This window comes from Mauremys reevesii, linkage group 4 (genome assembly GCF_016161935.1).
Source record: "Mauremys reevesii isolate NIE-2019 linkage group 4, ASM1616193v1, whole genome shotgun sequence".
NCBI lineage: Eukaryota > Metazoa > Chordata > Testudines > Geoemydidae > Mauremys > Mauremys reevesii.
The window spans coordinates 134,773,810-134,789,709 of NC_052626.1; the positions used below are offsets into that span (position 1 = coordinate 134,773,810).

General features: G+C 51.4%; 1 protein-coding gene across 1 annotated transcript in view; it reads left to right on the forward strand.

Annotated features, from left to right (window-relative positions):
- LOC120404018 (complement factor H-like) overlaps positions 1-15,900 on the forward strand; it is a 48,209-nt gene that overhangs the window by 15,223 nt on the left and 17,086 nt on the right. Inside the window, exons 10-11 of the mRNA XM_039536031.1 lie at positions 4,829-4,981; positions 14,151-14,339. Of these exons, the coding sequence (XP_039391965.1) occupies positions 4,829-4,981; positions 14,151-14,339 (342 nt within the window). The remainder of the gene's footprint in view (positions 1-4,828; positions 4,982-14,150; positions 14,340-15,900) is intronic.

Sequence of the window (15,900 nt, forward strand, 5' to 3'; positions counted from 1 at the left end):
CCAAACTGTGTTGCCTGCATGACCCCATTTTCAGACTTGATTGCTCCAGCGATCCCAGACAGCATAGGGGATGCTATTTTGTAGAGCAAAATGGAGTCCTCCACACATGGGATTGTGACCCAACTGCTGCTGGCATGACCTCAAGTGGGGTCATGACTCATACTTAGGAAACTGTTGAGTTAAGATACAAACCAAGCTCTTATAGATTATCTAGTGGACTGACTTCAACTGAATTTGGACACATGCCTAACCTTTACATTTTAAATGGATCTCTTCTGGCATACCTCTTATTCCTGGAATTTTCTTTCCTTTCCCTCTTTCCAGTATTCCTTGGGTCAAAAAGCACCTAATGTCCTGTGGATTAATACGCAAGGATAATCCTTGCGTAACATTTTAAATTGCAGTAGCTCCTGAAGGCAACAACCAAGTTGGGTCCTTTTTATGCTAGGTGGTGTATAAATGACAGTCTATGCCCTGAGAAGGTGTATCTGACCCATTATTCACATATGTACAACCTTTTGATTTGTGAATGACAATACTCCAATGTTATCTATTTAATGCTTATTTGCAGTGTATGCTGCACCTCCACTTTGAAGTTGAAATGGGCTTAGTCGTCTTCTGGTAAACTGGACAGTACAGCTTACTAGAGGGGAGCCTAGACATGTATGAAAGAGCCCTTAAGATCCCTGAAGATTGCAGAAGAACTATGCAAACGGACATTCTGATGCTCCCATGAAATTTTTACAAAGGACTTGTCTAATCAGAACACCTTTCTCTTCATGTCTGAAACATGAAAGAGCCCTGAAAAACCTGCCTGCCTTCAATGTTAGATAAGCTGGGAGCAGCTCCGTTGCCTCATCCATGCTGTACACTTACTGCTAATTTCCAAATATAATATTTGGTATAAACTAAAATATTAATTGCTGCTTCCATATGTATGGCTTGTTCCTGGAATCTGTTAACTGATATTCATGAGTTTTCTATTTCAGGTGACTTTAATTTCGTCTCTCTATATTGAGAATAGCCATTATCTTGGTAAGCAAATAAAAACATTTTTAAGCTTTGTTTAATGTAACCCTTCTGCCAGGCCCAAGTGATAGAAGCAAGGGCCGAGTTCAATACAGAGGGTTCCTTCCCTACAACATAATGCAAAACTAGCTCGAGCCCCCATCCAGTGACCTGGGAAAATCTTACACACACCCTTGGGTGCCTTGAAGAGGCAATACTTCCCCTCTTGCAAGCACAGAGTCTCGGTGTAGCAGAAAATGTTTAATAACGAGAGAAACAACAAGCATTAAATTGGTAAAACACCTCCACTAGAGTTCATAGACCAAACCATGAGCAAAAAACCCATCCCAGGAAATTGGGCCATGTCCTTTTCCCTGGGCTCTTGAGTCCAGCAACCCTAAACTCACCCCAAGACTCCAAAGTCCAATACCGCAAATGTCTCTAGAGTCCAGCAACCCAAAGATCAGCCGCAGCTGGGTAGGGCAAGACTAATGCAAGTAGGAAACGCATCCCAGTCAGCCACTGGCCCAGGCCACCACCGACAAGAACAATGAGCCCGACTGCCTCCATGACAAAATGCAAGGCTCCACTGATTTTTTGTTTTCCTATGTCACTCACACAATCTCACTCCAGCTCCAGACACACTATTCTGCCTGTGCTTAAAATAAGGAAGAGAATAGAGCAAGGGAAGTTCTATTTTCTCTAAATCCAAAAAGACAAATTGCAAAATTGAATGGGGGGGGCGATTTGGACCATTCCTCTAGATTGTTTTGAGGGGTGCTCAGTTGCATCAGTTATGGACTTGCTTTCAACAGGTGTAAAAAGACAAACTTTGATGTTTTATAGCTTAACAGTGGGAACAAATAAGTGCTCCACTACAGTCATAAGTGGAGGTCAATAATAGCTCACTAAGTCCACAACTATGCTTAGTATGACCCTGACTTCTATTGTCAAGCTTGCTGTCCGTGTGAGAACATGAGCTCCTGAGGTAAATTCCAGCCCTAATTCTATGATGCTATAATACGTTAGTGAAGCTAGGCTGTGCCGTAGGAATGTCCAACACATTCTGTGGACAGAGCTTTAATCAGGGTCCAGAGGCCAGGTTTTATATGCAGGACTCCATACTTGCCACAACAGAAAGCTCAGTGCTGAGCAATACAACTGGAGTCAGGTGCGTGCACAGCTTTCCGCAGGGCCCTTGCTATCGGGTGGAAGGTAGAGAAAAGAGCCTTGTTAGGGGATAGGATGCCTCTTACTGTACGTATCTGCTTTGGTGCTGCAGTAAGAGGAAGGAGAATGGGCCAGAGGGCAGCAGAGGCCAGAATTAAAATGGACCAAGTACTGGGGGGAGATAATGTGCAGATCAGTGTGGCTGTGTTTTGAATGCACAATGGAGGAGCCGGAAAGGGCCAGCTCACAGCGCAATTCTAGCAAGGCCCAACCCTAAGGCAATGGGGCTGGAGTAGATGAACAGACAGGTGCTGGAGAACACAGTCAGGCAAGGCAGGGCCCGGGAGTCTTTCTGAGAGGAGCTAATGAGAAGCAAGTTCTGTTGGTTGTTCTGATGGCTCACGTATAGCTGAGACTGGGTGAATTATTCAAAGCAGGCATTTCCCACTGAGAGCAGGGTAGGCTGCTTATAATGGCCTTCCCTCTTATATTGTGAACGCAGGGCCGAATTCTCAGCTGGTGTAAATGGGCATAAACCTGACTTCATATAGTAGGGCCAGTTTTATCCCAACAGTGAATTTGAGACACAATCTTTACACTGTACTTTGATTCTATCTCCTCCCAAGCTCGGACTTCAGCATCTTCACATTACACAGGGACAGTCGCACCCCTCCCATCCCATTTTCACCTTATACCAAAAGCAACATGATTCATGCTTCTCTGGGCAGCTATCTTGCCTCTCTCCTTCTAAATTAAGCCGGTCCATTTCCCGTATCCAAGTACAGACACAAATGTTGTGTAAAGTACACATCTCTGCTAATACCTTTTGTGTCAGTTCTTTTGTGCTCCAATGCTAAACCCTTTCCCACGAAGCATCAGCTCAGGAAGAAAAATCTGCTGTGCTCTTTGGTTTTGGCACTTCAGTTCTTAAGCTGCTTTTGTCTGTTCTTGGAAACATTAAAGATCAACCCCGGGACAGTTTTCTTTGTAATTGACTAATTCAACCTTGCAGTGTCACTTTTAGTACAGTGAGATTCATGCTCTCAGCAGGTGCACTTGCTCTGATGGTGAAAGTAATCTACATGTTCATCCGTGCGATCCAGCTATCATGCTGGAAGGTATTAAGGCTGCCTTTAAGTATATATGTGTTGGAAAATGCATATGAACTGACACGCAAAATGGCAAAATACTGTTTACACTTGCAGCAGGAGAAAGTTTGTAGAATTTCACTCCTGCTGTAATAAACATCTAGCTTTGAATTTTTTGTTTTTTTCGTTTGTTGTTCGAGTCAATTGAGTGCTTGTCAAAGTGAGGGAAGAATAGTACAGAGCTGGGGCAGCTACACATATGTCCAGGGCACACTCCCCCGACCCAGCTTTGTCAGCCTCTTCACTCCAGAGCTGCAGTATTCTCCCACTTTGACTGGCAGGAGCTCCCCCATAGTGCTGCCGGTGACCCTTAATTCTATCTTGATTACACCCTTAGCCTTAACAGCCTCCTTTCACTCCCCAGCTCAGGCAAAATAAAAAGTGATTCTTGCCTGTGATACTCTCATAGATCATTAGGGTTGGAAGGGACCTCAGGAGATCATCTAGTCCAACCCCTTGCTCAAAGCAGGACCAATATCCAAATCGCCCCCTCAAGGATTGAGCTCACAATTCTGAGTTTAGCAGGCTAATGCTCAAATCACTGAGCTATCCCTCCTCTCCAAAGTAGTTTTTCACCCCGGCCAGTCCAGCTGTATTTTGCAGTGACTTGGTGAATTGCATAAATAGGGACTGGGATGAAACCCACTAATAGTCACTTTGTTCTAGACCCTGAATCCAGATCTCCAAAAGCGTAAGGGGGAAAGGCTGTAATCCACTGGCCCTCTGTGTTCCTTGAGAGTCCTTAACGCAAATGTTAATTAGCACCAACATGGTTTGATCTTTCGTTTGTGGCTCTAGCCAACAGAAAGAAATGTTCCAGTGTGATTTGTATGAATTGGACATAGTCCTTGACGTGTAATAATTGCTTCTCCCTGGGATTGGAGATCAATGTGGGATTTGAGGGCTATTTCCTTACAAGCCTTTAGGCTGGCTTCAAAGACTCCAAAAGGGCTCTATGGTGTCACTAGCAGCTTCTCTGCGGAGTTTCTACTGTATGATTCCCTACTCGTTTTTGCAACACAGACCTGTTGCCATAATGATTAGCCCATTGAAAGGAAACCATTATAATTGCTGTTCATGTTTTGGCTTATACATCCCCGGATCAACTTAGAACTGGGAAATCAAGTGAAATGCATCTAATTTGAATGAAGCAAATTTCATTTGCATGTATAAAAGATGTTCTCAGCTTGTTCATCCCTGAGGAATCTTAGCCAGTTGGGTAAATGCAGTAAGTCAAATTTGGCTCTTATGCATTTGTATAAAAATACATTTTACCCATAGATGCCTTAGCATCTAATGTTACTTGTGTCATCTGTACCTTTCTGAATAGCACTCAGATTTCATCTTAAAACTTGTTAATTATTGGGAAAATGTATGCACCAGTAATTTGATGGAAGCATTGCAAAAGTTAGCAACCAATATTACTCACCATTATTTGATTAATTCTCTTTAGTATCTGTGACAATGCAAGCTGTGAACGCCTCAGACTTCATGAACTACAGAGTGCTGGATCTGGGTTATTACTTGGATGGGGGACCTGGAAAAATCACTTACTGCAAGAAATGATGCTAATGCTTCAGTAGGTGGCGCTCTTCCCTCTGGATGTAGCAATGAATCCAAGCATGATGTGAATGGTGCTCTGTTTCAGATGAGAGGTAAAACCAAGATTTTGACTGCTAGTGGCCATTAAAAATCCTAAGACCATTCCTGCAAGAGTCAAAGCATTCACCCTGGTGTCCTCAGTTCCTGCCCTAAACTTATGTAAAGTTGCTGTGTGCTGTTAGACAGGAGTTACTTTGCTTCCCAAAGGTGGCTGCATTGGGGGAGGGGTGTAAAAGACCCACAGCACAGCTGTGGCTGGCCCAGGTCAGTTGGTTCGGATGCGGGCTGTGAGGCTATGAAATTGCGTTGTAAACATTTGGATTTGGGCTGAAGCCTGGACTCAGAGGCCCCGGGATGTGGGGGAAGAGTCGGGCTGACCTGAGCTCTGAGACTCAGTGGAACAGGTTTTCTGGCACAATCCTGCAGGGGGCTCAGTGCTCTCCACTCCCATGGAAGTCAATGAGAGTTGAGGACACTCAGCAGCTCCCATAAGGTGCCCTACACCTTGCAGGGTTGTGCCTGAAGTCCAGCGCTAAATGACACATCAGCAAGATTGACAGACCTGAAATGTTCACTCCTAACTCACCATCTTTTAGCTGTTCTGACCAGATCCTAAAAAATCTCTCAGACCCTCTAAAACATGAGCTGCGTCATGATTAAAATCTCAGTTCCCCTGGCAGGTGGAGAACCACCCAACAAACCCAAGAAGGAAGATGTATGTGCTGCAGCACCTGGCTTGTGTATTGCTGCACGACGACTCATTGCTCTGGATCAGAAAAAGAGAATTCATTTTTCATAAACTCCTACCATTCATTTGTTTTAGTTTATGGGCAATATAGCTTCTCTGAGACCCCCCACTATGACACATGCCACCTTAAAGTAGCACCCTATAACCCCCATATTCACCTTTTATATATGGTGGTGATATTTCATACAAGGCATGCCGGGTGAGAGATCATATGAAAGGTCGTGATCTGCTGAAGCCCATTGTTCTGTCAAGGTATGTATATCATTGGTCTGTATGAAGTGATGAGATTCTGTTATGGTTTTGGGTTTTTTTAAATATATTGTGAGTTTGGGAGTCACCCACTGCTGTTTCTCCAGTGACAGTGAGGGAGGTGATCCACATCCAGGCGGGGGCTGGGTGACCATTGATCAGCAGTGGAGTTGTGATTTACAATTCTGTAGGAGAGTTGCTCAGGCACCACACAATGCACTTTGCCCTACTCTGGGACTCAGCAAAGCCCACCAGGACACAGCTGGGCTAGTCTTTTCCATTTTCCAGGGTCATGGGCTGAGGGTATAAAGTGACATCATGCCATTACCTCTCTCCTCCCTCACCTACACTGACGGTATCAAGAACGTTGGGAAGACAAAGACTTGAACTGAAGAGATTGGTCCCAGGCTGAGACCACTGTTTGCGTGTTTTGCACCTTGTGCTATGCTGTGAAATGCATTCATACAAATATATGGTACTTTCACATTACCCAGCCACTTACTTCATAGCTTAGGTTGTGCTGCTGTGATTTGGTTTCTGTCCAAGTAATTTGAATGCTCACTGCAGCTAATCTCCTATGCTCAGTACGTCACACAGTTATCAGTGCTTCCTCCTAGGGTTGGTTTGTTTTCCATTTAACAGGTAATTCTTCTTCGAGTGATTGCTCCTATGCATTCCATGTAGGTGTGCGTGCCGCGCCGCGCGTGCACGGTATTCGGAACTTTTTTACCCTAGCAACCCCGGCGGGCCGGCTGGGCGCCCCCTGGAGTGGCGCCGCTATGGCGCTGAATATATATCCCAGCCGGCCCGTCCGCTCCTCAGTTCCTTCTTCCCGCCCGTGACGGTTAGCTGGAACTGTGGAGTGCTCTGTTAGTCCTCCACACCCCTAGCAGTTTCTCCGGTTTTCTTGTACATAGTTAGTTAGTTTAGTTCATAGTTAGTTAGTTAAGAGTAGTAAATAAGGAATTAGGGGGGGTCCCCCTCCTTTTTCCCCACCCGGTGGGGCTCATGCCCCAGACACCGGGTTTCAAGCCGTGCTCGGCTTGTCAACGGTTGATGCCCGTTGGGGACGCTCACGATTCCTGCCTCCGCTGCCTGGGGGAATCGCATCGTACAGACAAGTGTCCCATTTGTGCTGCCTTTAAACCGCGGACCAGGAAAGAGCGGGACTCCAGGCTCAAACAGATCCTGATGGAGTCAGCGCTGCGTCCACCGGCACCGCTCCCTGCGGCACCGAAATCGGGCTCGGTACGCAGCGCATCGGCGGCACCAACCCGGACCTCGGAGGCGTCCCGTCCACCGAAGCCGGCACCGATGTCACAGCACCGCTCCCCGTCCCCGGTGCACAAAAAGAAGGCGCCAGCGGCGGCGAAAGCCCCGACTTCGGGACCGGTTGGCCAGCCACTGCCAACTTCTGTGGCTCCGGCGGTGGTGGTGCACTCACAGTGCATGGAACCGGCAGCTCCGGCGCCAGAAGAGCCGTTGAGCCCGGCCACCCCCTGCTCCCCGGCACCGCCCGAGGTCGAGCTGGAACTCCCGAACACGCCGGAGACATACTCAAAGGCGCGGGAGCTTATTGCACTGACAGAGGCTCCGAGCCTCCAGCCCCCGGCACCGCCGGTGCGGGCTGTACCTTCTGCTGGGAAGCCAGCCATGATGAAGCGCCCAGGCGCCGAGGAACACCGCGCAAGGGTCTTCAGTCGGTCCCGCTCGCGTAGTCGATCACCTTCTCGGCGGCCTCGGTCCAGGCGCCGATCAACACCTCGGCACCGCTCCTCATCTCGGCACCAATCTCGTTCGCGATACCGCTCGGCGTAACGGTACCGCTCGGCCCGGCGCACCGCCAAGTCGGCCTCTAGAGACAGATCACGGACCTCGGTGGCCGTAAGATCTATTCGGCTGGGGCCTGCAGCTACGCACCGTGATCGCCAAGCGTTCTGGCACCGTGACCGAGCCGCTCCAGGCGCCGGGACCGCAGCTACTCAAACGCCACGACCGCAGCGCTTCCCGATGCGAAGCGCAGCAGGTCGCCGTCCGCACCCGCGACAGTTGGTCAGCGCCTCTCCTACCGTGAGGACAGACATGGGCCGAGCACCGCCAGCGGACGCACGGCCATCCACGGGACACTCGATCAGCGCGTCGGCCCTCTGTGGTCACACCAGGCATCGGTCGTTTCCCAGGCTGCAGCGGAGGCGGGCCTCAGAGCAGTACCCCAGGACCTGCCTATGGCCCACAGCATTGGGGTTTCTCGGGGCACAACAGACGCAAGGCCCGTTGCCCACTCGACCTTAAGGACGGTTGCGTGGCTATCCGAACACTGGGGATGCACACGCCGGCGACCCAGAGACAATCATTTCGTAGACAGCCATCCCGGCCGTTCACCCAGGCCAGATCCCGACCATATAATAGCCGCAGGAACAACCTCACGCGCCGCCGACCATCAGGCAACAGGCGCAATCAGTCTCAGACGTCCTCTAAGGCCCCTCAAGGGCCTAAGCAGGCGTTTTGATGGGACGCCCGGGGACGGCTCTTCAGTCTCTCCATTGGATCCTTCCCCTTTGTTTTCGAACCGCCTCTCCTATTTCCTCCCGGCATGGGCCAGCTTAACATCGGACAGCTGGGTCCTACGTACGGTCCAATCCGGGTACCGCCTCCGGTTTATTTCGCCCCCTCCTTCCCACCCGCCCTCCCTGTCCCTCTTCAGGGACCCCGCTCACGAGCAGGTCCTCCGACAAGAGGTCGAGACTCTGCTGAGCTTGGGTGCCATAGAGGAGGTGCCTCCCGACCGGCGGGGCAGGGGTTTCTATTCCCGTTATTTCCTCATCCCCAAAGCCAAAGGAGGCCTCCGTCCGATCCTGGACCTCCGGAAGCTCAACCGGTACCTGATAAAGCTCAAATTCCGCATGGTATCCCTGGGGACTATTATTCCCTCCCTGGATCCGGGAGACTGGTTTGCCGCCCTCGGCATGAGAGACGCATATTTCCATGTCGCGATCTATCCCCCTCATCGTCGATACCTTCGATTCATGGTGAACGACAGGCACTACCAGTTCGCGGTGCTTCCCTTCGGCCTCTCCACCGCCCCGAGGGTGTTCACCAAGTGTATGGCGGTGGTTGCCGCGGCCCTCCGTCGTCGTCGGGTGCACGTGTATCCGTACCTCGACGATTGGTTGATCCGCGGTCCATCGCATCAGCTGGTAGCAGACCAAGTGGCCGATATCCTGTCACTGTTTCGAGAGCTCGGCCTGCTCGTCAACTTCGAGAAGTCTACTCTAACTCCAGCTCAAAGGGTGGAGTTCATCGGAGCGGTCCTGGACTCGCAGTTGGCCAGGGCCTGCCTTCCGCTCACTCGGTACCAGACTCTGGCGGCTTGCATCACAGATCTCCAAGCCTTTCCCACGACGACAGCGCGGTCCTGTCTTCGCCTCCTAGGCCACATGGCGTCGTGCACTTTTGTGACAACTTATGCCAGGTTGCACCTTCGCCCGTTCCAGACGTGGCTGGCCTCTGTGTACCGTCCACATCGCGACCCCATGGACTTGATCGTCACAGTCCCGAGGGCCACCCTCGACACCCTCAATTGGTGGCTAATCCCTCAGGTCGTCTGTGCAGGGGTACCATTCCGCCCGCCGTGTCCCTCCATTACCTTGACCACAGATGCCTCGGACATGGGTTGGGGGGCGCACCTAGGCGATGTTCACACGCATCTGGTCCCCTCCGGAGCTCTCCCTACACATCAATGTACGGGAGCTCCGGGCGATTCGGTTGGCGTGTCAGGCCTTCGAAGCCCATCTCCGCGGCCGCTGTGTCACCGTGCTGACAGACAACACATCCGCGATGTTCTATGTCAACAAGCAGGGCGGAGCACGCTCCTCCCTGCTTTGCACGGAAGCGCTTCGCCTGTGGGACTTTTGCATAGCCCGCTCAATTCACCTGACAGCGTCGTTTCTTCCGGGCATTCAGAACACGCTAGCCGACCGCCTCAGCAGATCCTTCCTCGCACACGAGTGGTCCCTTCGCCCAGACGTGGTGTATACGATCTTCCGAAGGTGGGGATTTCCCCAACTAGACCTCTTTGCATCGGAGACCAACAGGAAGTGCAACCGGTTCTGCTCCTTCCAGGGACGCTCCCGCGGCTCCCTGTCAGACGCGTTCCTTTGCTCGTGGAAGGATCACCTCCTATACGCCTTCCCTCCGTTCCCACTCGTTCATCGGGTGCTCCTAAAGCTTCGGAGGGACAAGGCCCGTCTCATACTGATCGCTCCGGCCTGGCCGAGACAGCATTGGTACACCCTGCTGCTCGAGCTGTCCGTCCGAGAACCCATTCCTCTTCCGTTGTGGCCGGACCTTATCACACAAGACTTCGGCCGGCTCCGCCACCCGGACCTCCGCTCCCTGCATCTTACAGCCTGGTACCTGACTGGTTGACTCGCGCGGAGCAGACCTGTTCGCGGGCTGTTCAGCGGGTCCTAACTGAGAGCAGGAAGCCGTCAACGCGATCCACCTATCTAGCAAAGTGGAAGCGTTTCGCTATCTGGTGCGACCAGAAAGGCCAGAACCCCTTTCTCGTCCCTATTCCAGTTGTCCTGGACTACCTTTGGTCCCTTAAGGAACAAGGCCTCGCGGTCTCCTCCTTAAGAGTACACCTGGCAGCTCTATCTGCGTTTCGTCCGCCGGTTGAGGGACGCTCCATATTTTCCAACCATATGGTCTCCCGCTTCCTCAAGGGGTTGGACCGGATGTTCCCACCCGTCCGACGTCCGACACCGGTCTGGGACTTGAACCTGGTGTTGGCCAAGCTCATGGGTCCGCCGTTTGAGCCTCTGGCGTCTTGCTCCCTGCTTCACCTCTCGTGGAAGACAGCTTTCCTCGTCGCGATAACATCGGCGAGACGGGTCTCCGAGCTCAGTGCCTTGACTGTCGGTCCCCCATATACTGTCTTCCACACGGACAAAGTTCAGCTCCGACCGCATCCGGCCTTCCTCCCGAAGGTCGTGTCGGCCTTCCATATGAACCAGGACATCTTCCTCCCGGTGTTCTACCCGAGGCCGCACGCCTCATCTCGGGAGCAGCGGCTTCACTCCCTGGACGTCCGCAGGGCCCTCGCCTTCTATATCGAGCGCACGAAGCCTTTCCGGCGTTCGCCCCAGCTCTTCGTTGCAATTGCACCCAGAGGATTTCCTCGTGGGTGACGGCTTGTATTCGGGCGTGTTACGATCTCGCTCGAGTACCACCACCTCGACTGACGGCCCACTCTACTAGAGCACAAGCCTCTTCGGCTGCCTTCCTGGCCCATATTCCAATCCAGGACATATGCAGAGCAGCCACCTGGTCCTCCGTCCACACCTTCGCGGCACACTATGCGTTGGTGCAACAATCAAGAGACGATGCAGCCTTCGGCTCAGCGGTCTTGCACTCGGCCACGTCTCACTCCGACCCCACCGCCTAGGTAAGGCTTGGGAATCACCTACATGGAATGCATAGGAGCAATCACTCGAAGAAGAAAAGGCGGTTACTCACCGTAGTAACTGGTGTTCTTCGAGATGTGTTGCTCCTATCCATTCCAGACCCGCCCTCCTTCCCCACTGTCGGAGTAGCCGGCAAGAAGGAACTGAGGAGCGGACGGGCCGGCTGGGATATATATTCAGCGCCATAGCGGCGCCACTCCAGGGGGCGCCCAGCCGGCCCGCCGGGGTTGCTAGGGTAAAAAAGTTCCGAATACCGTGCACGCACGGCGCGCACACCTACATGGAATGGATAGGAGCAACACATCTCGAAGAACACCAGTTACTACGGTGAGTAACCGCCTTTTATTTCCTTAACTGATTTGCATACTTTACAGTGTATTTCACCATAGTGATATGTCTGTTGCGGCTGCACTGTACTCGCTGTCTAGTGAAAGTCTGACCACAGAGTAATTGCGTTGCTGGATTTACAGTGAAGGTGTCGTTACAGTCCACTTTCCATCGCGTTTTACAACTGGAGTTAAAGGGTCACCTAGTGAGTGGACAACCATGAAATTGCTTAAACAACGGTGAATGTTTCACTAAGACTTGGTGTACACTCAAAAGCACGACAAGTATAACTATTTCTGGTAGGGGAGTGATTTTCACTTAAAAAAAAAAAGTTATAATGGTAAAAAGCCCTACTATGGATGTAGTTATAGTGGACAAAAGGTGACTTCTGCTGGTTTAACGCATTGCCCTGCCCTTACAAGAATCACTAGAATGCTATAAGCATCTTTCTGATATAGCTGAGCCCACAGTAAGGGGGACCGTATAATGTTTGCTCTACTGCTGTAGTTAAAGGGAGTAAAACTTTTCTATCGTAAACAGCTCTAGAGAGTCTGATCCTGTGCTGTGCTGAACACCCTCACTGCTCAGGGACTGTCCAACTCAGTAACAGAACAAACAATAGGCACAAAGCATGGATGAAACTAAAATCAGCGATGTAGTGCTTAGAGTGACTGCATGTTTTCCACATGAAATTCTCTTTTGTGCACTTGGCTGTGTTGTTTTATGGCCCTGCCTGTCTCCCGCACTAGAGCAACCCCTGCCCCTCCCCTTCACGCCATCGGGACAGGAATGAGAGGAGAGAGCAGGGCGAGGGTACTGTGCATTCCTTCACCTAGGTGAGGATGCAGTGACCCAGCGCTGGGAGAGGGAGGATCCTTGTGTGAGGCAGGAACACGTTACCCATGAGCACAAACACATACTTTGAGCCTCAGTCACCCAGAAGTTCCGCAACTTCAGGAGAGCTGGGCAAGGCTGCAGCTGCCAAACGGCATTACACTGAAGGCGCTGGCAGGGAAGGGGGAGATTTTTAGCTTCCCTTTGCACCGTCTGGCTGCTGGATTCCTCTGAGGGCCAGTGTAGCCTGCTGTGTAATTACAGCGCTGCCCACGGGCACCTCACCAGAGAAACGGAGAGAGGGGGCACCAGTGCAGCTCTCATGTTTCCTGAAGTGGCCCTGCCCTGTTGCTCGCTTGGCAGCCAGTTGGTCTCGGCTTGGAGGATTGGGCCGCTCATGGTGTTTGTCGCCACTGCTGCGAGACCAGCCTGCTGCCACCCACTCTGGCTCCTAGGATTTGTGCTGCTGCTGCCCGGGGCTTGCGGTGAGTGTCTGGGACAGGGGCAGCTGTGCTAAGACCCCTGAGGGACCAAGAGACCCCAGTGTGTGGGGCAGGGCTTCCTGCAGTTTGGGGGCTGTGGACAATCTCAGCCTGAGCCCCCCAGGGGCTGCCCTCACCGGGACTTTGCCAGACCATGCAGGGAGATGCTCCCCACAGGCTGGCTTTGGCCCTTGGGTTGTCTCCAGCTGTCACTGGGACCTTGTGGGGATCCCCGGGTTGTCAGGGGTGTTGCCGGCTCAAAGAGCCCGAGGCGGAGCAACAGCAGGGTTCGTTGCCCGGTGTGCGTCGCACTAATTATCACACCAGGTTGGAGAAGCAAAACCAGGTTTATTTGGGCCCCAAATATGGTGCCAGGGAGAAAAGCATTCTCAAATCCTGCACACCCGCGCGCAGGCGGGATCCCAGCATTTATACCCCCCTTGTTTGTGTAAGCCTTTTGTTCGGTTTTCCCCCTCACCCCTCCCTTCCCAGCAGCAGTTACTTAAAACATTACATTTCAGCGTGTTAGAAAACGTTCTCATCCATAAGCTTATCTGTTGGCCTTCACAGAACAGCACAGACGCATGAAGCCTTCTCCCCCTCTTTCTCCCGCCTTCTCACTACTATTGCTAGTTTAAGCGGAACTGCAGCTATCTGCTAAAAAGCTGACTCTCACAAATTCTGCTTCTAGGCTGTTAGCATGCAGGCTGGTTAAAGTTCACAGCATGTAAGAACTTTGGTTCACTTCAGGCCCAAAGTCACAACTTTGGTTTACTCAGGCCTAGTGGCACCAACAGGGGGAAGGGGGACACTTGTCTGGATCAGGGCCAAAACCTCAGTAACTTACGTGAATGGGGTGGGGCCCAGCAGACATAATGGGCTGGGCCCCAGATTTCTCTTGAGGGGCTCTGCACCCCTTCCTAGTTTAAACCCCTGGCTGTGGGAATCCAGCCAGTCTGTTCTCACAGGGTACTGGGTAACATCTCCCGCCCCCAGCTGGGGCTCATCAGGCCTGTGGCAGGTCCCTGGAGGGTTTAAGGCACAGCTGGAGGCAGTGGTGTGAAATTATTTAAAATAAATATCTCCTATTAAAGTGAATTTGTTTTTCTTACAGGTCAGTGTGGGGCCCTGCCAAGCCTGAGTTATGCCATCCCTTCTGGTACCAATCACACAGAGGGCTTCCCTATCGGCACAGAAGTGACATACAAGTGCAGTGCTGGCTTTGTTAAAATCCCAGGAAAGTCAGACACTGTCGTTTGCCTTTCAAACTCACAGTGGTCAAACATAGAAGAGTTTTGTGGTCGTAAGTATTTTCTTTTCTTTGCTTAGGCTACCTTTTGCTTATGAAATGTCAAGTCATGTCCCATTGAATAGGTCTATTCAAAATTGCTTTAACAAATCCAGTGCCAAGTCCAAAAAAGAGGATCCAAGCTAGGCCTGGCTGACAGCTGTGGGTGGTCTGGACAAAGAAAAGCTGGAATCTTGGAGAAGTTACAAGTGGGAGGGTGTAGTGGGGAGACCATGAGCTCCAGCCTAGAAGGGGTTGGAAAAGCCCTGCAGAGGGCAAGGTAAAACCCTGGCTGATTGGGGGAAGTGGTTGCAGCTGGGGCCACGCCCCAAACTGAGCAACAGGGCCTTATAAGAAGGCCAGGAGCAAAGAGTCTCTCTTTGTCTGTAGAGAGAGAAGGGCCTGGCTGCAGAAAGCTAGATACAGGGTACCTGAGTGACACAGGGCTGGGGAAAGGCTGAGGAGCCAGGGAGCTCCAGCCTGGAAAGCCCCAGGCTGCGGCCTAGCATTGGGCTAACAGGTACTGGGGGTTGCAGAGGGCAGCCCAGGGATAGGCCAAGGCAGCAGGTCCAAACCCAACCTTGCCAGTGATGAGTAGGCTGATACTGCAGTCTTCCCCCCCAGGGTGTGGGGGCTAGACAATGACTGGCAGTAGCCTTATCCTGAGGTGTGGTGAGGATAGTGGGAGGGGAGACCCTAAGACTGAGGGGTTACTGCCATGGGGCAGCACCCCAGATAAAAGGGCACTGAGTCCAGGGAAGGACACGGAGGCCAGAGGACAGGCGGATCACCAGCCTGCAGAGGGCGCTCCGGAGCTGAATCGAGCTAATAGCCAGAAGTCACCAGCAGGAAGCGCCGCAGGGGCGAGTCTGCATGTCTACAGAGGGGACAAGATTTGGATACAACCTCGATGTGAGAGTTCATAGAAAGATCTGAGTCAAAAGTGATGACCACATTACAGCTGAGCAGCTGACGGGGGGGGGGGTGATTTTTTTTTTTTAAATCAGTGGTGACTACAAGTGTAGAGGAGAAAAGTTTGGAAGGGGAAAAGGGCTTTTTCCTCCCCCACCCCCCATGCATCATTTAAGCTGCTGGCAGGACATCCAAAAGGGAGATTTGAGAGTTGTCGGTATAAATGACAGCATCCAAAACTGTGAGAGCAGATAAGATCACAGACAGAGAAAGGATTCTTTCCTCAGCCCACCCTCTTTTTCTTGTACACCCAGTCAAAGTCTTGCTGAAGTGGTATGGGGAGGATCCACCAAACTGGACCTCACGGTATGAAATTGAAGAAATCGTAGGAAAACTGTGAGGGGATGGAATGAAAAAAAACAATAGATGATCATGATGACAGCCAATAATAGGAATGGCCAATGTTGTAAACAGGAGGATGAGAATGGAATAGAAGTTCTAGAACTGAGGCAGAAGGAAGATGCAGGACACTTCAGTGAAAGATGCTTCAGTAGACTGGAGAGCATGGATTCAGACGGGCAGAGGTCTACGGGTTAGAGCTGGGAAAAGAAGACTGTGCAGCGGTTGTAAACAGAATAATCAATTAGTTTGGAGATGAAGGGGA